This window comes from Choristoneura fumiferana, chromosome 14 (genome assembly GCF_025370935.1).
Source record: "Choristoneura fumiferana chromosome 14, NRCan_CFum_1, whole genome shotgun sequence".
Lineage (NCBI taxonomy): Eukaryota > Metazoa > Arthropoda > Insecta > Lepidoptera > Tortricidae > Choristoneura > Choristoneura fumiferana.
The window spans coordinates 16,155,465-16,178,217 of NC_133485.1; the positions used below are offsets into that span (position 1 = coordinate 16,155,465).

Below are 22,753 nucleotides of genomic sequence, written 5' to 3' on the forward strand. Positions count from 1 at the left end.
CTGGTCACAGGCCTCCTCTCAGAATAAGAGGGCTTGGGCCGTAGTTCCCACGCGGGCCCAGTGCGGATTGGGAACTTCACACACACCAAAGAATTTATTTGAAGGACAAGAAACGATAGTAATGCGAATAATAATATTCTCCTTCTCTTACGACAAGTACGAAAGAGACAGAAAATGTCGTTACGCGCTTCGCGGTATCATCCCACGGTGTTCCACCCAGGCAGGAACATAATTTAGTTACTACGGCAGCGAAATACCAAATTTCTAACATGAATATAAAAAATTTTTTAAGGTCAGCGCCAGCGCCATCTAGTGAGATCTCAATAAACTAGCTAAGTTAGTAAATAAGTAAATACCGCTAATACACTTCAAACACATAGATGGCGCCGTTTCTCGCGTCAGACGATTATGTTTTGGAATTGTCCATCGACTTTTGCAGGCCATAGTACATTAATGTTCGTAGCCGTATGTAAGCTCAATTCTGCCTTCCTTATCTAAAATAAAGCCTTTGATACTTTATCTATTTTGTGTGCTATGTATTAAGTATTTGTGTCAAAACAATGAATGTGTGTGACAATAAAACTCTTAACACTGCCTGTTGTTTGAGTTTTGGTATCTCCTGTAATGATGAAGCTGTGTGGAACAATTCCAAGAATATTAAAACTAACCCTAAATCAACGTGATATGAAATCAGACGTATATGTATAAACGAGGTGTTAACAAAATAACAGAAACCTCATACACACCAAAATTATTTTTTTATTTTAAGTTAATTGATTGCATTTATACTATGTGCATATTATATACCTTCATTATTTTTTAAAAAAAACAGTTTCGCTAAGTCAGTAATTCTACTTGCTAACTTTACACTATACGTAGGGTCATTGACGATGATGACGCGTGCCTTGGCTCTTATTACAATGTCATTAATGTCTAATTTTGACAAAATCAAGCGTCTTCGTGGATGGCACCAAGATGGCACTATAATAAAATTCGTACTTGTCAGTTACGCTTCGGCGTTTTTAGAAGAAAATCAAACTGACAGCCAGCAAAACTGCCAGTATTTAATTATCTAAATCTAAATACATAGTAGGTATGCAACCTCGTTACAAAATTTAATCTGTGTATGCATTTAAATTGGGCACAATAAAAAAGGGATTTGAAAACACAGACACAACCTGATTTAAAACGCAGTGTACCTAATCGATTCTACTCTCGATTTCAACTACTTTCTGGTTTTCGGTGAACACCTCGTATAGCAAAAAATTTGACCGACAACAAAGAATCATGAAAACATTTTTTTACTAGTTTGAAGAATGTATACGACGAACCGCTATCGCAACATTATAATTATGCTACCAGTTCAGAAATTATTACTTTTTGGAATAGAAGCTACGAGCAATAATCGCCAAGATTTCTAAGTGTGCATAAATAGGTATAAATGCGCATGTGAGCACTTCAATAAGGTACAGAGACATAGATATTTCCTCTTGTTTTATCTATTGTGACACAAATAAAATAAATATTCACACGATATCTTATATTTTATTCAAGTGTTAAACACTTGTGTATTTGATTTTACATAAATATTATTATTAACCTACAAAATACAAGAATGGTTTCACACATAATATTAAAATTGATTACAAGTGGTCGTATATAATTGTTTCAATTTAAATTATCTAATAGTTCTAATTTCATGAGTTTCGTACAGACTATAGATATTAACATATAATTTCAATGTTAAAATTTTAGCTGCCAATTTTTTGTCCATAAAATTATTTTACCGTAAATTTTTAAATAAATACTACTGCGAAGGATCTGCATTCAACTTGACAGGTACATGAATATACGCTATAGGTAAAAAGCTTAAGAAGGTGACCTGTTGTATTGTATGTAGTAGTGCACAGAATTGGTATGGGACTTAAGTCATTTTTCAAATATGGAACGTCGACTTATCTATACGGACGCCTTACTACTACATGCTACTACATACAACAGGTCACCTTCTTAAGTTTTTCACCTACCTACTCAGGAGCTTTATATACAAGAGGAAGTACTAAACGTTGGACTAGAAAATATTTATTTATGGTAACATACAACAATAAACATCTTAAAACTATATAGGATCTAAATCTTTGTGACATCACTACTGGGTCTTGTTTGAATATAGAAATACTAATAAATGAACTTCAAATTGATACTATACTTATGGCACTCCAGTGAACTCATACATAACAGTACCTGACCGTAACTGGTTCTGTAAATATTTTTTCCTACAATAAAAATAATAAGCTACAGGTCACATCATGCTATTATAAACTAAAATTAATTGCTGTTTACCTATTTAAATTCTTAATTTTTTATGTAACTTGTCTAATATAAATGAGGGCTAATTTTATTAACACTTTTCATTTCTATGTTAATTTCAGTGCATACAATTAATAGATCGTTTCCATATTTTGAAGATTGACTTGGTAAGCCAAGTTGTTGGGACAAATTTAAAAGATGAAGGTAAAGCTCCGAAAATAAAAATAAAAATATTAACCTCCGCGCCCCATACAAATTAGGTACATTACTTTAAAATACTCAAAATCTCAAAAGTTTATCTGGCGCGACTGTCGTAACTGATACAATTATATGATTAAATAATATAGTAAACAAAATGACAGCGGGACGTTTCTACAGTATTCAAGATTGTCACCAACTAAAAAAGTTTCAAAAAAATATCTTTAAAAAAATGGGAATGTATCTCCGATCTGCTTTTAAATTCGTCAAGCATGCATACGCGAAGCGACAACATAAAACAGGAATTGTAAGTTCTGAGATCAATAAGGACATATTTCTTTGCCCACTACAGAAGTACACTGGGCAGGTAAACTTTATATTATAATATGAACCAGTTGATACTACGTGAAAACTTGTCCTTGTCACTTCGCGTGGTTCCTGGTCCGTTTTTATTGCTTCTGGTTGTCCTTTTGCTCTAGGAGAGTCTTGGCGACTTTCTCATATAGCGATCGCTTGTAAATCCGCGGTTGACCTTCACCAAGCCCGTGGGGATACAGACCGAACGAGGTCTCATCGTCGAACCAGCTCGTTGTAGGCTGAGAAAAACACAAACATTCAGTTTACTAAACAAAAGAGGTTGTGGGCGTATAATATTATTATACAATAATTGGAGCATTGAGCATTGAGGATTTTAACAGGTGGAATATGGCTAAACTGGCTTAAATGGAATAAATAAAATAAAAGTTTTTGGACATTTCATTGGAACAGAAGGCCTAGCACATTGACGTTTTAGAGGGCATAAAAGCTTCAGGCACACGCGTACTGGTTAGAATTAAAATGTGTAATAAGATAAGAAGTTAAGGAGGGACAGCAGGGTCGTACCGTCCCTCTCGCTCTTGTATTGAATAGTATAAGAGTAGAGGGACCGCACGACACGAACTTCGTGTTTCGGGTTTCGTAGTAGCCCTGCCGATGCCATTAATAAACGATATATATTTTTTTTCATATAAGAGGGGGAAAACGAGCAGACGGGTCACCTGATGGAGAGCTATCACCGTCGCCCATAGACACGCGCAACACGAGGGGAATCACAGGTGCGTTGCCGATATATATATATATATATACAAAACATAGATATAGTACAGGACGGTAAGATCTCTATTGGAAATGTTAGAATAAGACCAATTGCTCTGAATAACACACCTGGCGTAGAGTTTGTATGCAGCAAGTTCAATATTTAATTAACATATTCGCGCAAAACAATAAGTTAATTAAGAAAACTAAGGCTTTCAGCAGTCAGTGTGCTTAGGTACATTTCACACAATTAATTATTTAATAGAATGTCACACATCTACCTACAGGTATTATACGATAGGTGGGTTGGAACCTATGTAAATCTGTCGTTATAAGCAACGCCATAGAATGTAGGCGGGATGAATATTTAGGTATTACAATGACGCAGGCGAATCGATTTATGCCGAAGCTAAGTCGTGCGTAAGCCGTCATACCTATATATAAATTTAGTACCGAGGTTGATACATATTTATTTATATTAACGCCACATTAAATAAGATTGTACTTACCTATACCTACACTTCACTTGTCGTGTATCAAGATTATAATAAATATTTGTAGAAGTCGACCACGTTTGCCACCTATTTATTGAGTTTCTTAAATATTAGCGATAGGTGGATATTATTAAAACCTTTTTAATCAGAGAAACATACCTACCAATGTTTTTGTTTAAAAACCGATTAAGACAGACTCAGACTCATGCCCCCTGGGCTGACTGGGGGATTCCTTCATACCAAATCTACTGTTGAAATATGGCACATACCTATATAAATTTTTGTGATCGAATACGGGCGCGCAATTTAAACACATAAATTATTGGCAGTGGGACACTATATAGGCTACTAAAAAAAAAATGGGTCACTTCTGGGAAGGGTCAGGCATGAAGGCATGATTATATATTATGTGAATAAAGAAATTTGAATTTGAATTCAGTAGCCATGTTTAATGACCATACCAAATTTAGTTCATCATCCCAGCCTATATTATGTCCCACTGCTGGGTACAGGCTTCCTCTCACAATGAGAGGGCTTGGGCCGTAGTTCCCACGGCGGCCCAGTGCGGATTGGGAACTTCACACACACACGCACGCACGCACGCACGCACGCACGCACGCACGCACGCACGCACACACACACACACATTGAACTGCTTCGCTGGTTTGTACAGCCAAATTTAGTTAAATCTATGAAAACACATTTCTTTTATTTATTTCAGCTTTCGTATGGTCTACTGTCCAGCTGTTCGATGTCCAGCTTTTCTCCTCTACAGATCGCATTTGTCAACAGATTATCGTGAAATTTCGTGACAAGTTTGAGACGGCTGTATTTCGATGGAATTTTGTATTTAAGGGTTTTCGGGGATGAACAATCGATCTAATTTGGTCTTAGAAAATGCATGTTTACGAGTCTGACGAGTTTGCCCAGATACTTACCTCCAGCTTAAAGTTGAGCACGTGTGCGGCCGACTGCACGTGCGGCACGGTGACCACCCGCGACACGGGGAAGTAGCCGGGATGGCTGGCCGTCACCTCGTAGTGGCCCGGCGTCAACAGACGGTAGTAGTCGCCAAATGCACCTGATCAGGAGACCGAATCAAATCGCTGTGCCTGCATTAATATCCGCCACAGCGGATAGCTTGCAAAAATATCTGATGTCTTAGGGGGGGTATTTCTTAGAATTTACTCCTGCTTGTGCGGTTGTGGTAACAATAGCAAAAATTATAATTACAATATGTATTTTAAAAAGGGATTTTTTTTAAAGCTCCGTAACTCATAAACTATGAAACATGAGGTGCTGTGGCGGCACGAAAATTGTTCCAAATTTAATATACCTACTTTCATTCAAATTTATCGTCAAAACTTGAGTCTTATAAATTTTTTAAAAATCGCACACTCCTAAGGCATCCAAATAAAATGCAGATAAATTCAAAATACAGCTCTATATCACGTTTTTTTTAGATTTGACTGGCCTACCTAGTTCCCTCAGGTCGTGTTACGTTAATTTTAAGTACTATATCATATGCAAGAAAATAAGCCGCTATATCTGAGACACTTCAGTGGCATTCACATGTTTCTTTAAAAAACGTATAAAGAGAATCGACATTTAGGGGCTGTTTCACCATCCACTGATTAGTGTTAACTGGCGGTTAGGTATGATGCCGTCTCTATTTGTTTTGTTGGAATAGACGGAGACGGCATCACATTTAACCGTCGGTTAACGCTAATCAATAGATGGTGAAACAGCCCCTTAAAGAATGATTTAAATGTCAATCAGTAGGATTGCGCCAGCGAAAATCATTTAGTAGGTGATTATTTTTTATATTGTTTTTGAAATACATAGACGAGTTAAGTAGTGTTTTAAAATGTCTTTAAATGCATCGTTCGCGACAATTATAAAGTAGTAAATTCTTTAGGTACATATCTATTAAATGATTGTAAAGAGTTTCCTTCCTTTATATAAACTAGCTTTTTAATATCACGTATGGTCTGTCCCAGAATTCGAGATACTAAAATGACAGTCTGAAATGTCAAACGTAAAAATAATGTGGCCAGCATAAAAGGAACAGTGCTGCTCCGTGATTTCGGTTTCGTAAATAACCGATAAAATGTATATTTTACGATAGCAAAAATAACATTAATGCATTCAATATTCTACTTTCCATTTTACTTTATCATACGATAAAGTGATTAAATCTAAGCACAGGTAAAAATACAGTGTTCATCACTTAGTGCCAACGTAAAAAATAATACAGAGGGGCTACTACAAAACTACAAAAACGAAGTTCGTATGGCACCGTCCCTTTCACTCGCGTATTGAATGAGATAAGCGTCAGCGGGACGGCAACATACGAAGTTCGAGTTTTGCATTTCGTAGTTAGGGCCAGCAGGGCTACTACGAAATTCGAAAATCGAAGTTCGTGTCGTTCCGTCCTTCTGACACTACTATTTAATTTAATACGTAAGTGAGAGGGACGTTACGGTACGAACTTTGATTTTCGAATTCCGGAGTAGGCCCTCAGATATCATCACACAACGTCATTGTTCATGTTTTTCGTATTCAAGTGGTATTCAACCGATTTTCGTTACTTTACTCGTATTGTCATCGGATGTGATCAGTGCGTTTTCTCGTGTTTTTATTTAGATATTCATATCATAGAATAATAAATCAAATATTCATTATTCTCATATTATTTAGTTAATGTAAAACTTACTTAGAATGAAATTGAAACTTAAACATCAACATCTATAAAAAGTCGAAATATCTCGAAAACGGTCGCATTTTTATTAGACCTATTTTACCTTTTCTAGAATGTCCTAAGTGCCCTACATTTTAGTACATCACGGATCCGTTCATATCTTAATATTTTACGACATACATACATAGGTACCTACAAAATCTTTCGGTAATAACCGGTTGCGGCACATCGCTATTTATGAGACGCAAAAAACAGGTAACACATGAAACGTCATTTTAGTATCTCGAATTCTGGGACAGACCATAGGTTGATCTCGCGTGATCATAACAAGTCCATGCACATAATTAATTCTGCGCATTCTGCGGCTTTTAAATTGCATGCTAATAAATTCTGCGTTCTGCGTTAACTGAAGCCAATTTAAAAAGTGCGAGCCACACCAATTAACTTACAACCAAAAAAACCGTCAAAGGTTGATATCTCTATTAATAGGATAAATACTTTAAACGCTGATTCATTTATTATTTACGAACGTTCGCTACTTTTGTTGTGGCTTCCTAAAAAGAAGTACGCGTTGACACAGCGCGTAGGAAATGCTTGGTCAGTTCTGCCTGTAATTGAGTTAGACGGAGGGAACAATCTCCTTCAATTAGTCCAGCGAAGGGAATGACAATGACGGTTGCATTATAAATAGATTGCATCATCGACAATAGCGGAGTTTTTATAAGAAACCGACAAGTACCACCTGACCTATTATACTTTAGCTTTGTTTTGAAACATCACAAAGATTTTTTTATGAAAAATAAACAATACCTACTTATATCAATTGCTGTTTACATTATATTATAAGATTGAACTTCGACACTATTAGGCTGCTCGTACCTTATGCAAGACCATAAAGCAAAATCTGAAGCCTTAACGGATTTTTTTAATAAGAAATAGTGGGAATAAATTCCTTGGGTTCAGTTGAACAAATTAAATAACTCATTGTTTATTGTTTATTCAAATTTAGGTAAATAATTTAAGATGTGGCAACAAATATTTTTTATTTTATTTTTTTATTAATTGCTTAAGCACTCAACAAGTATTACATTCAAGCGCACGTAACATCTAGCACTCGTTTAGTACCTATAAGTACCTAATACATAATGGGATAACTGCTGACGTAACTAAAGCGTGTGAAGCTAAACTGTTCACAGATTCACTCCACTGCGACCTTTAAGCGCCAAATAGGCTTTTTCCTGTATTTTATTGTGTCTTTAACATCCCCAAATTTACGGCTACACACAGAATAAAAACACCACTTAAACTCACTGTGCTGTTCTTCGAAGCCTAATAATAATAAATTAATGTTTTGTTTTATTTTCTCATTCAATTTACGAGACAACACTAAACATTAATAGATAACGCTAATATTATTAGACTTATAAGCTTTGAAAAACAGAGCCCTAGTACAGTGGGACATACTTAAAAGTAACTAAAAAATCGGTCAAATGCGTGTCTGACCCGAGCATCGAGGGTTCCGTACGAACTTACTTTAGTAAATAGTTACATTCCCCAATTTATTCACTCACCGGTGGTAACGTCGTGTCTTATGGGCCGAGGGATGGGTCCAGTAATGTTGACCACAGAGATGACAGCGTTCTGGATGAACCCAGAATCGTCGCTCACAATCCCCTTGACTCCAGTATGGGCTTTCCACAAATACGCCAACAATGCCCCACGGTTCCTCACCCATTCATTCTCCAATTTACTAGCATCGGGATACTTTTCACAACCCAATTCGAGAGTCACTTCAAAAGCATTTGTCGCCAGGTAGTTGAAATCTTGCATGCCTGAAATTTTCACAGTTTATTCGCTAAAGAAATATTAGAGACGCAAATTCTATTCTCTAAAAATAAATGCTAATTACGTTTCTTTAGCACTAGAAAACTCTCCAACTTGAATTCGTTTTTGTATGTATCCGCATACCTACATGAGAATCTGAGACGAATACCAGAACAATAAGTTATGTAACGTCACATGTAACTTACTTAAATCGTGTAAAGCATGTCAAACAAGGTCACACACTCATTGTTAAAATTTAAGATCATTCTACGAGTTTGTAAAAACAGAGGACGGACGAGGTAGCTCGAATTAGCATTACCAAACCAGTTCACATCGTCATCTCATGGCTAACAAGTCACAGCAAATGTCAAACAATGTACGGCAATCCATTACGTACGTACAGTTCACTTCCTAAAATGGGTAAAAAATGCTCCAGTATCGAGATAATGTGTTCTGCTGAAGTAAATAAAGTACGTATTTTACGATTCTCTATCGTTTGCCCGAATTACATATGCCCGAATGTATCATTTTATAGAATTTTCATTTTCCATAAAGTAATTTATTTCTGAAATAGTCATTTCTTCAAAGTTGATATTAAACTAACCTAACCTACTGCATTCTATACGATGACATTTTAAAAAATCCTGGAAACAGCACGGTTCTATATATTTTATGACAAACGTTGGTATGGCAAGTGAAATTCGGGCAAGTAAAGGTAAACGGTATTTTACTCCTTATCAAACGCCGCTTTAACGAACGAAGTTTCGTAACAATATGTTGAATTTAGACTTATTCAGGAAAAGTAATTACACTTTGTAGAATTACAGGACAGCAAGGATGATACATGGAAATATAAATAGGTAGATATTAAGTATCTTGCCTTTTCTATAGGAGCGTCTAAAAACTCGCACTGTGTGTTCGCTACTTTTGCATTGCCGTGCCTTCTGTATCTATCAGTACCGTCGACAGACACCGATAGGCCTGACAAGCAAAATAAAAGGTTCTTTGTGTGGAAGCCTCCATACAAAGTGCCGTGTGAAAGTAACTTTGTGTATTTTGTAAGTATGTCTGTCTGTAAGAAGCCGTGGTGGCCTAGTGGTTTGACCAATCGCCTCTCAAGCAGAGGGTCGTGGGTTCGAACCCCGGCTCGCACCTCTGAGTTTTTCGAAATTCATGTGCGGAATTACATTTGAAATTTACCACGAGCTTTGCGGTGAAGGAAAACATCGTGAGGAAACCTGAAAAAACCTGCGAAGCGATTCAATGGTGTGTGCGAAGTTCCCCAATCCGCACTGGGCCCGCGTGGGAACTATTTCTCAAGCCCTCTTGATCTGAGAGGAGGCCTGTGCCCAGCAGTGGGACGTATATAGGCTGGGAGTATATAGGCTTAAGACTCCGGGAAGGTCATAGGATATATTTACTCCCCAAAAATTGCTTAGTTCCCGCGGGAGCGGGATAGCGATGTACTTTTGTCAAACAAAGTTGCCGGCAAAAGCTAGTAAGAATTATTTTAAGATTAAATTTATTATTATTTAGTATTTTCCAGCAGAAACAAGTTAGGACTCCGTGAAATATACCTATAGGTACCCAACTGCAAAACTTGAAATATTGACTTACCTCCTTTCAAGCTGTACCAAGCAGCACCGTTCGTAACTCCGCCCTGTTTCCCGAAATTGAAAGTAGAGGACTCATCAGAGCTAGTAGTGTGGCAGCCTGGCCGGCTTGGGGACGCCATATCCGCGTGGGCCTCAGCGTATGCCAGTGCCAAATTCCTGTACAAAAAATGGTTGCCCCAAAACTTAAGGGTGATGTTATGATCTCAATATCAAATGTTAGACCCGGAACTGAATGCCAGCAGGCAACAGCGCGAGCATATTTTCTATATTCATTGGGGGCTAGGCCCCTGTACCATAAACGTTACAACTGTGCATTGGTTCGATTGCAGGATAGGCAGTTGGTATTAAATGATATTGTAACGGATAACTCACGTCTTAAACCGAGTTTAGCTCGACATGTTTCGGGCTATCTCGTAGCCCTTCTCAGGAGCACGCGACTCGGCGGCTGCCGCAACACGCACAGACGCGTGAGTGAGCGAGTGTGCGTGTTGCGGCAGCCGCTGAGTCGCGTGTCAACATGTCGAGCTAACCTCGGTTTAAGACGTGAGTTATCCGTTACAATATCATTTAATATACGTGAGTCTCACGGTAGTTTCATGTTCAAAATAGGCAATTGGTAGTTTATGCCACAGCAGCGCGCCATCAGCATTAGCGCTGCCTAGCCTGTTGTCTACTCAATGAACGCCAAGCATTACAAATGTTACAAAATAAAATAAAAAATAAATAAATAAATAAAATCCACATAATTGTCACTTTTTTCTATGAGAAAATTAACAATTGTGTTGATTTGTAGGACTTGTAACTGTTGTGGTACAGGGGCTGGTGATGACTATGCCGCGCAGTATATGGCGAGCATCTCAACGCAATCCAACAAAGAACACGCTCGCAACTGCCCACTGACTTGACCATGCGGCCTTAATGACAGCTTCTGTAACTCATGCTAAAATGGGTTTATGAAATAGTCACTCTAAAGCTGCGTTTCCACAAATAATGTGCGAGGAATGTGTTTTTCATTACCCAATAGAAACGCTTAATTTACCTCGCCTCGCTCTTCTCATCTGTTTCCACTAGTTATGCTGTGCGAGGCGAGATAAATGAAGTGTTTCTGTTGGTTAATAAAAAAACACATTCCTGACGACACCTCCTCGCACATTATTGGTGGAAACGCAGCTTTAAGCCCAGTTTAGATTAGGAAGAAAAAATCAGTAAAGGGAAAGAGTTTGAAGTGGTCAGCAGTAGAGTGCAGCAATGTAATGCTACTTGCACGATTTTTCTTACAGGTCTAAACTGAGCTTTACAGATTTTGGGACAAAAACATTATTACAAAAAATCTAAGTAAAAAATCAAATAACCTAGATATACAGAATTTCATTTTATATTCTTTGTATTTGCACTTTTAAGTATATACTTCAACCTTTTCTTACTCGAGGGTACTGTATTTTATTAGTGCAGTTTGTGTTAGTGCAGTATAAATGCAATCATATTTCCTGCTCAAAGTTCAGTAATGATAATATGGTAATGATACTGTAAAACAAGCCTATAGTTATTCGGTACCATTGCATTTCCGACAGAGATAACTGTTACAATATACATATTTTACATACCCACATTTATTTCAATCAAGATCATTAAGATTTATATCAAATTGAGTTGTACCTAAATGTTTCATCATCAGGACTTGCAGAGTATTCTGACACAGGAGCACCACTCCGGCTTTCGTCATATGGGTAGTTTGCAACTAAATCTCCACCATGTATTGCTGCACTTAGCACAAATGGAATGGACATAATCCACCTCATGACGGCTCGAGTTTCTGGCTCTAGCTAAAAAAATATAATTTAACCCATTCAATGCTGATTATGTAAACATATTTACATGCAATCATGTGTATTTAGCCAGCCATGGCAAGGAGAAAGTTTTTTATAATAATAGGCCTATTATTATAAAAAACTATTANGATATTAGCCTATTATTAAAAAAACTATTATACATTTTTTTACAAGTAGCACAGTGAAGTGGGAATGAAATTATAATGCTTATCAAAATACTGTTTAGCTTGCAGTAGTTTCATCAAAAAGTTCTGAAAATTTTCAGCTTAATGACACTAACTTTGTCCATATGTTTCCATAAATATGCCAATAAACTTAAGAAACTCATGAAAGAAAGAAAACTATATGTGAACTAAACTTAAAATACAGATGTAGTGAATTATGTTTTGCCATGGTATTTTATTGGGAAAGTTTGAGCTTTCTCAACTAGCTTACCAAAGTTTACTGAAGCTAACTAGGAAAGCAAGATAAATCCAAATTTATCTGACAAAATACTTATATGCAGCAGCGGCTTTAGGGTAGGGCGCTGGACTTAAAGGGGCACCTGAAGCCTATACCTTCTAGAAAATTCCCAAAATTTGGGGGTGCCGTGGAAATCTCGCCCAGGGCGCTGGAAGTGCTAAAACCGGCACTGCTTATATGATAAAAAAATAGTTATATTGCTAAAATCAAGATCTCATATTTTTCACACTAAGCTTTTTTTACCAAAATCAATAACTATTGTATGCCCTATTGTAATCTTATCAGGCCATATCAGTACAATACTCTTCATTTCATTGCTTTTATCGGATGGGCAATCAGCACTTACTGGAGCAGCCAATCTGGTGAGATCCCGCAGCAAATGGTTGTTGTGGTTAATGCCTTGACGCTCAAACTCAAATGTAATAGCATCCAGATCAGGAAAGTTTCTGTTTAAATCCACCGTATGGTTATTATAGCGTCCAATAAGATAGTCCTTGGCTCCCTAAAATGATTTTAGAAAATGTAAAAAGGGGGTACTCTTAAAAGTTGAGTGCATCACAAATATTACATTATATTTTGTTAATTCTTACTGTGTCCGTAGCCAGTTGCATCCATCGGGATTCATAGAAGCATCAGGTGGATGCGAGTGTTGTGAATGAGAGCTCTGATGCGGCGATCACGATTAACATATTGGTCGCATAAATAATGGGCCAGCCCAAGGAGCAACTCGCGACCCCAAAACCTCATTGCCGTGGATATTCCCGATATACTTTACTTCAGGCTTATCTAAACAAATTAATATCACTTGTTATTTAGCATATAATGTCAAAGGTTAAACTTTTAAGTTTATTACCTATATTAAAAAAATACTTACAAGGTTGATGAATCCCGGGTTTATCGGAGAATTCGATAACGTACAAAGGAAATTTTGGACAGATGGCTCGGTCAGAGCGTAAACTCGCGATATGTTCGGACATTTTTGATGAACTTCTTCCAAAATTAATGGTAGCTCCTCATTATTATGATGTCGCCATGTAAATTCGGCATTCGCAGTCACAATACGGCAAAACAAAGCAATAAAAGCTTCGTCATGGTTATCGCTGGATTGTTAGCTAATTACTACGAGTGTATTTTTAAAACAATGCTCATGTTATTTGTAACCCGTGTTACTCCAGTACAGTTTATCGATCGATTTCCCGCCTACGAACAAGCTCGAGAGAGAAGACCTACCCCCAAGCGTTTAGAATTTACTGACTGATTGAATGAATGACATGACGTGACTGACTAATTAAAAACCATACAATGTGAATGTTACTGTCAAATAGTCAATCAACCTATTCAAGACATGTTATTAACTGCCGTAAAATAATGAATACGAATCAAGTTTACACGCAGCCTTACGTCACAATAGATAGATGGCGCTCTTTGTTACAAAAATTTGAAAATTCATGGGAAATTATTATTTATTATTACGCTATTAATATTAAGTTTATGATTAAAAGTAGGTACATTGTTAGTTTTTACCCAACTTTGGCTAGCTCGAAATAATACCTGAAATTTTCGACTTGATTTAGAAATTAGAAATAAATAATTGTTATTGATGGTACTCATGCTGGTTTTATATTACAACGACAGCTTTCTTGCATTTTGTGAGTATTTCAACCATAAAACAAAGAAAAGCCACTGATAAACCACTAAAGTAAATTATGAAGATTCCCTGAAAAAATAAATTGTAAGTGTAATATAATATCTTATATACCTTTTATCGAGCAATTCTTTTATATTTATATAATTCGGGGATCTCGAAAACGGTTCAATTGATTTCGATAATATTTGGTATGTAGGGATTTTAGAGGATGAACAACCGATGTAGCTTGGTCTTGTCACTGGGAAAACGGGAGTCTTTGAGTTTTAGCCCGAGCGAAGCTCGGTCGTCCAAATACATTTAAGATTCGCGCTGCCTACTGCGCTACCGAGGCTGGTAGACATTAAAGTGAAAGTGAGATAGGTAAAAAGTCGTAAGTGCTTACAACTAGTGAAACAAAGTGATTTAATTTTAGTTGTATGAGATCAAAGCCTTCTCATTGTGACAAAAGGCCTAGGTATAATTAACAATGGAACTTATCATGAGCAGGAAATAACGACGAAGAATACTAACCACAACTTGTTTTAAGCTCAACGGATTAACTTCGTCCACATCTCGCCTAGATCGAGAGAGCTTTACTTCTAACTGCACTTTGAAATCGAGATATTTAAGGCAACCTGAAAAATATAACGGCACTTATATGCCACTGTTACTTTTATGTAAATAAAATTTTCAAAAACAAGTCAATGTTTTTCATCTATTTTGTAATCTTTGGATATAAATTCATACATATAATATCAACGGCACAAAATTTGCCCTACTCTACATACAAAATTACCTACTACTACTAAGCATAGTTTACTTAGGCAATTTTTTTTTTCTAAAAAAATGTAGAACGATCATAAGGTCGAAATTCAAATGTCCAAAGTATTTAAATATAGCGAACGGTTACAACTTAAGGTCGAAATTCTAAAATTCGAAATCCTAATGTCGACGGATAAAAAGGATTAAAATAGCTCAAAGTTGTATCTATTCGGAAATACAGATAATGCGGACCTGAGTCTCCCACGCCAGCATGAGCCCCGATTGGTGGAGCCGGCCCACCAGTTCGCTGAGCTTGGCTGTGTACGGTGAACTCTTGCGCAGCATCACCACACACTGTTCGTAGTAGAAGTTCTCTAACATCAGCTCTAGGTCCTCTGTCGCTTCTTTTGTGATGTATTCGCCGATTGCGAAGGTACCTATCGATTTATTTATGTGCTTTGACTTGATGCCCTGCGCGATTTTTTTAAGTTATGGAACATAATGCAGCATAATAATACATAATGCTGCAGCGTCAGTATTTCCGACCGTTACAACTTGGGGATCTTCAAAAACCGAATCTACTCTTTTCTCAAAGGGCCGGCAACGCATCCGTAACTCAGCCTATGTTATGCGGCGGCGGGCGGCGGTGATTGCTTTCGTTCAGGTGACTCACCTGCTTGTTTTCCCCCTATCATATAAAAAGTGGTAGGTACCTAAATATTAAAAAAGTGGATAATTAAGCTCGTATCTTGAAATAGATAAGTAAGTATATAGGTAAAAGTGTGTACTTAAATTAAAATGAATTGAAGATCACGCGGGGAATTAGCACACCAATTTTGAGACATGAACTTTATTTTCAAGTAGAGAGAAATGCGTAGGTACGTATAGGTGCTACATATATATGAAGGTACCTACTAGAAAGAACTAATTATTTGGCCGTTTTCAACCGAAGCAACTGGAGGTCTATGGGGGAGGCCTATGTGCTACAGTAGACTTCCTACGGCTGATTGGTGATGATGATGTCTGTCTATTTCTAAGTAGGTACTCATTTGTGTTTGTGCCTACCTGCTGGTAAATGCTCGACGCTGAAGGCCGTACTCCGCGTAAAACTTCTCCGTTTTAATTCCTCTGCGGGATATGTTCTGAACTGACTCAGCAATTTCTTTATTAGGGGCTGAAAAATGTATAAATTAATAGGTAGGTAAATAAGTAGGTAAGTAATAAAGACTACAAAAAACCATGAAAAAAATTTTCTACCAGTCTGAAGTCGGTGCCTCAGCATACAACCGAATTGATAACCTCCTCCTTTTTTTGAAGTCTGACTTAAAATAATACCGTAGGTACCTACCTACTTACCTACATATTTCTGCAAAGTTATTTTATTGTCACATCACGAGTACCTATCTACATGATGTAGACAACATCTTGCTAGTCGCGTTTGTTTAAGAAGTTAGGTAGGATAAGTAAAGTACTAGGTGTATCATCATAAATAATACATATTTAACACGTTTCAAGTGAGTTGATAATGTGAATAAATGGTAAGTACTATTACTTACTCGTAGTTAGTGTAATGAATGACCTACTAATAAAACATCGTACGTACCTCTTCTGATAAAATAATGGAAAATATCCAAGCATCGTGGGTGGCCCCCCATTCCATTTTCCTGTCCACTATATCCTGCACCGTGTCTATGGAGGCTTCATACTTGGGCACAGTGAAGCTCGAAGCCAAGCCACCTCCATATGCGTTGTCTATGATGAGACCAGTCACCAGCATCCAGCCAGTGATGCTACGTATGCGCCACGAGTTGCCAAGGTCATCTCGCGTCTATGACATATGTTAAAAAAAAAAGGTTCCGTGTCCGATGGATGACAAATTGACAAAACCTAGACACCTGTCTATTAACCCACCAATTGCCGAGCGCCAGATTACGTATACGTACTTTACCGCGATGCCGAGTGCCAACGCTTCTGCAGAACAGACGCCCATATCGGCGTAAGCGGCATTACATGAGGGTCCACCAAGACGCCGATGGGCGTCACGGCACTGAATGGATTAATGTCGGTTTACTGTCCGTGTCTATCTGTTTGGCTTTATCCCAAGAACCGTAATAGATTAGTTACATTAGTAGAGTAGCTAGCACACATGCTGAAATGCATACGGCACAGGTGAACGGTGAACCTAATTTAATTACCTTAACAACTTCACGTATCGATGGTGTCTTTAATAAAAGTATAAATCTAGCTTTTGTGCAGCTGATGACTTGGGTAGACAGTTGGAATTTATACATAATGTAAGTACAGTTGTTGAACAAATTGAATCATGCATGACCCAGGGTGGAACTTTTAATAATCAGTTGGGTCAATCAACTATTTTACGACACTTTGGGCGTCTCCTGCGTTACCAAATTGACTCTGGCGTTACCAAAAAATCATACTTGCCAACAAGATATTTCACGGTTTAATAGGTTGAACTTACGTAGGATGGCATGTATTCATGTACCATCTATTAAATTACAGAAAAAACATGTTTACTTACAACATGTAATGTTTGCAAAATGCTTTATGACATTGTTTTGGTCGATGTTAAAAAAAGTTGATTGACCCAAATTCACTATGATTTCCTTGACAAATGTATGAGATGTCAAGATGATGTTAGCAACAAAGGTTTACCCTGGGTCGTGATTCAATTTGTTCGACTGTATACCTATCTATTGCAGCTACAAAAACAAATGAAATGAAGATGGCCAAACCAACCAATACGAAATGATCCCGCACTGCGTCGTACGTTTAGCTTAGAAGCAGGGCTCCGGTACCACTAGATTTGTTTCCTAGCTTGTACGGCTGATTATAGCGTCCTTTTTGACCAGTACTCTTCCTTATTTGTTTTACTGTCAAAAAACATACAATTTTCAAACTTTTTAAAAAAAATGCCGTGTAAAAATGATTATTATTTCCTCGCTTCATTGTTCGATATAATTTTAGATAACATTATTGTAGTTAATTTAATCTACTGGCAACATATTGCACACTTTTTAGAGATATTAAAAAAAAAAGTACTTGAGTTGATTTCACCCCACCTCGTCCGTCCGAGGTGCTGTCTTAAACCTCATTATTTTTTCGTGCATGGCAACTGACGCACGCGTCCACTACTGTTAAAGAAGTGGTTAAATCCAAAGATTTTACAAGTCGATTGGTTTCAACATGCCGAAGCGTAAGCTCACAAATGAAGAAAAAATCGAACATTATCAACGAAAGTTGAGAAAGTTACGAGGCGTATCATCATCGTCCTCATCATCAGATGAAGATTCAGGTGAGTAATTTAATAGCTTAATACTTTGCTATTTCGCCAATAAAAACGACAAGTTACTTGTCGCTTTATTATTTAAAGTTCCTGGAACATTATAAAACAAAAGGGTTAAAATAAGTCGTACTCCCTTTGTTTACAAAAGACTAGAGCCTGGGGGTTAGCCGTGAGTTAACACGAAGGCATAACGCACGTAAGACTTGTAATTCCATTGTGAATGCATGTTGAGGTGCAACATCATCTTAGTTTTCTCCGAGAGATTAATCTAAGAGAAAGATGAATACCTATTCTAGGCAAAACTACCCTCAATAAAATATTTTTTATTTCGGGTACAACAACATTAAATTAATTACGTTTGTTTGTTCTCTATAGAAAGCGACGTCTTTCTGGAACCGGAAGTACCCACGGGGAATGAGACCGAGCCAATTGTACAAGAGAATGAGTCTCAGTCGCAAGACCCGACCACGGCGCAAAACGAAACCGACCAAGACGCTGCATCGGTGGAAGCCACCCCTGCGTTTGACCCGGTTATCCCGCCTACGACCCAAGAAAACATAGATGCCGCAGATCTGGACCCTGAGCTCCTATCTGCTCTTGGAGAAGCTACAGACGACACCCCAAAGTTCGGTGATAAGATCCATGGGAACTTAGCATCGTTATGGCTACCACTACTACGTAAAGGTTTGCCAAAGGATTCAAAAGACAAGTTATTAAAAGAATATCTTATACCAGAAAATTGTACTTTGCTACAAGCCCCGAGATTAAATGCAGAAATTTCTGCCGCGATTACCGAAATGGCGCGTAATCGGGACAAAAAGATCGAAACAGCACAACAACAGCTGGGAATAGGAATTACCGCTATTAATCGTGCAATGACAATACTATTGACCGGGGATGACAAAGTCAAAGCTATTAAACTATTAAGCGATAGTTGTCGCATTCTATCGGACTTGCACTACTGCGAGACCCAAGCACGTACAAAAATGATAGCCCCTGGTCTAGCAAAACCTTTCTTGAATATTATTCAAGACACTGAAAGGGACGAAATGCTGTTCGGAAGTAAGCTTCCTGAAAAGATAAAAGCTTCAAAGGTAATCGAAAAACAGGGTTTACAAATTAAAAAACCGGTTCCGGCTGCAAAAAATACGACAACACTGCCAGTTTCGACCAACCCGCGCGGCAATCACCAGTATCAGGGAAACTGGGCGGGCCCTTCGCGCTACCCGTCGAACAGGGGGGGGCGTGGAGGGCCGAAGAAGACAGCCACGGTACGCAAGCCGCTACCGAACCCGTCATCCAGACCAGCGGGCCAGGGCAAGCCCCGTGCCACGCAGCCGCAATAAATCAGGTACATGCCGGTAGAATAAGACATTTTTACAACTGCTGGTGTAAAATAACATCAAATCAGGTCATCTTAAATTGGTTAAAAGAGGGCTTTTCTATCCAATTCGGAAGTGAAGTATTCCAAGAATCAGTCCCTAGAATGAATTGGTCAGTCACAGAAAAAAGCGACATGAAATTGGCTTTACAAAACTTATTAGAACTAGGTGCGATTACACCTTGCACCCCGAGTGACGATCAATTCATTTCTAGGACTTTTCTTGCCCCAAAATCTAGCGGAGGCAAACGATTCATCCTGAATTTGAAAGCACTAAATAAGTTTATTCCTAAGTGTCATTTTAAAATGGAAGACCACAGGACAGCAGTTAAGCTTATTCCAAATCAAGGCTTTATGGCCACAGTCGATTTGAAAGAAGCATATCTGCTGATACCTATAGCGGATTGTAGCCGCAAATATTTACGCTTCCAATTTGAGGATGAAAAGCTGAACTTATCGACATATGAGTTCACAGCACTGCCCTATGGCCTCTCTGTGGCTCCAAGAACATTTACAAAGATCATGAGGGAGGTTATGACTTATTTAAGGAGTCAAGGTCTAAAATCAGTATTTTTCCTCGACGATATTTTATGCATAGGCGATGATTATAATGAATGTTTGCACAACGTTCAACAAACTGTAAAGTTACTAGAATGCTTAGGTTTTGTAATTAATGCGCATAAAAGTGTCTTGGAGCCTCAGCAATCTTGCAAATATTTGGGATTTATTTTCAATTCTACGGATATGACCCTAACTTTACCCACCGAAAAACGTGAAAGAATTGCCACGTTAGTTAAACAGTTTTTAGCACTACCCACCTGTACGATAAGAGAATTATCTCAGCTAATAGGCACGCTTATTGCGGCCTGTCCCGCAGCACGGTATGGCTGGCTGTATACCAGAATATTAGAGAGACAAAAATTATTAGCCTTGCAACGGTATACGAATTACAATAGTAAAATTAAATTGCCTGAGGTAATCTTAAATGATTTGATTTGGTGGAATAATCGGATATGGTCATGCTCTCACCCTATGTTACCCCTCGATTACGTATTAGAGATTTTTTCGGACGCATCTCGGACCGGCTGGGGGGCGTTTTCAAATAACTCCAGAGCACATGGAGCGTGGAGACCAGAAGAACGAGCATTCCACATAAATCAACTAGAAATATTAGCTGCATTTCTAGCTCTCAAATATTTTGCCAGTGACCAAAACAATTGTTCCATTCTACTTCGAATAGACAATACAACAGCCATCAGCTATATTAACCGCATGGGGGGAGTACAATTCCCGCATCTTAATGAAATCTCCAGAAAAATCTGGCAATGGTGCGAGGAGAGGAATATTTGGATCTTCGCGTCCTATATAAACACGAAGGACAATATCGAAGCTGACAGGGAATCACGCAAAGTGAACCCCGATACCGAATGGGAACTGTCTAATCCAGCTTTCAAACGCATAAAACATAATTTTGGTCAACCGGAAATCGATTTATTCGCCTCCCGCGCCAACGCCAAATGTCACCAATACGTGTCATGGAAAAGAGATGCAGACGCAGTGGCCATAGATGCGTTCACAATAAATTGGAATCACACTTTTTTCTATGCGTTTCCCCCATTTTCGGTCATACTTAAATCATTACAAAAGATCATTCATGAGAAAGCTACGGGAATATTGGTATTCCCCGTATGGCCATCTCAAGCGTGGTACCCTTTATTAATGTCATTAATAAAATCTGACATTTTATACATGAACTCCAAAGAACATCTGGTGTGGTCTGATTGCAGATGCAGGCGCCAGCTGCACGAACACCTTACCCTGGGTGCAGCGGTGCTCTCAGGCTAGCGTACCAGCGACGCGGCCTCCCTATGGTGACCTGGGAACTGATGCTAGCATCTTTATCTAAAAATACCATCCAGCAATATAATGTCTCATTACATTTATGGTGGAAATTCTGTGCACAGTATGATAGAGACGTTTTTGATAATTCGGTTGAGTTCATCATGACTTTTTTAACTGAGCAGTTCAATCAGGGAGCTTCGTATGGCTCCATTAACAGTCACAGATCAGCGCTATCCCTGTTTTTGGGAGACAATATTGGCAAAAACGAACTCATAAAACGCCTCCTGAAAGGCGTATTTAAGATGAGACCTAGCATGCCAAAATATTCCCACACATGGGACCCAAAAATAGTGTTGGATTATATTGCTCAATGGTATCCAAACACGACTTTATCCTTAGAGCAAATGACTAAAAAATTAGTCGTGTTATTAGCCTTATGCACCGCTCACCGAGTGCAGACCTTATCATTGATAAGAACCAAAAATATACATTTTTGTCCTAATGGTGCCAAAATGATTATTTCGGACATAATTAAAACATCAGCGGCCGGGAGGGAGCAGCCCATTCTTGTCCTCCCTTATTTTGAGGAGAAGCCGGAATTATGCTCGGCTACAGCTCTTCGAGACTACCTTGCGATGACTACCGATAAGCGACCTCAGAACTCTGAACACCTCTTAATAACTATGAAGCGTCCTCACAGGGACGCGACAGCACAGTCGATAAGCAGGTGGATAAAACAGGTTCTAGCGAAAAGTGGCGTGGACGTGTCAATATTCAGCGCCCATAGTACGAGGCATGCTGCCACGTCCACGGCTGCTGCCGCAGGGGTTAGCATCGATGTTATCCGAAAGACGGCCGGGTGGACCGCCACCTCACAAACCTTCGCCAAATTCTACAATCGATCAATAATTGACGAAAGTATTTTCGCAAGATCAGTATGCAGTTAAGCATACTTACTTAAAGCTAAGCAATGAAACATTTGTAAGACTGATTGTGCCTAATAATAATTACATACATATACTATCATAGACTTGTTATAGTCATAGCTAAGAATAAAACATGTATTGATTGAATCCTGTTTTATTTATCAGGAGTAATGCAAAACTTTACCTCTAAACAGCTACAATAATGTTATCTAAAATTATATCGAACAATGAAGCGAGGAAATAATAATATATGATCAAACGAGCTTCGCAAGCGAAGTTCGATCAATATTATATGACTCGCTTCATTGGAAGATATAATTTCCCTCCCACCCAGAAAACCCAGATAAAAGTTTTGCATTTATATGAATATCTCTGAAAATAATGAGGTTTAAGACAGCACCTC

General features: G+C 38.2%; 1 protein-coding gene and 2 pseudogenes across 1 annotated transcript; 1 reads left to right on the forward strand and 2 right to left on the reverse strand.

Moving 5' to 3' along the window:
* Nucleotides 1-1,525: 1,525 nt before the first annotated feature.
* LOC141435312 (carboxypeptidase E-like) lies at nucleotides 1,526-13,728 on the reverse strand (annotated as a pseudogene).
* A 102-nt stretch (nucleotides 13,729-13,830) lies between these two features.
* On the reverse strand, nucleotides 13,831-16,734 carry LOC141434741 (uncharacterized; annotated as a pseudogene).
* Nucleotides 16,735-18,101: 1,367 nt separating this feature from the next.
* LOC141435044 (uncharacterized) lies at nucleotides 18,102-19,547 on the forward strand. The gene is made up of 2 exons (XM_074097563.1): nucleotides 18,102-18,210; nucleotides 18,577-19,547. The coding sequence occupies exons 1-2, from the start codon at nucleotides 18,102-18,104 to the stop codon at nucleotides 19,545-19,547; spliced, it is 1,080 nt and encodes a 359-aa protein (XP_073953664.1).
* The last annotated feature ends 3,206 nt before the right edge of the window (nucleotides 19,548-22,753 follow it).

Bases quoted from the DNA above. Each gene is read 5' to 3' on its own strand.
- LOC141435044 (XM_074097563.1), top strand. From the start codon at position 18,102: ATGCCGAAGCGTAAGCTCACAAATGAAGAAAAAATCGAACATTATCAA. The intron at 18,211-18,576 runs GTGAGTAATTTA...TGTTCTCTATAG, and splicing joins ATCATCAGATGAAGATTCAG to AAAGCGACGTCTTTCTGGAA.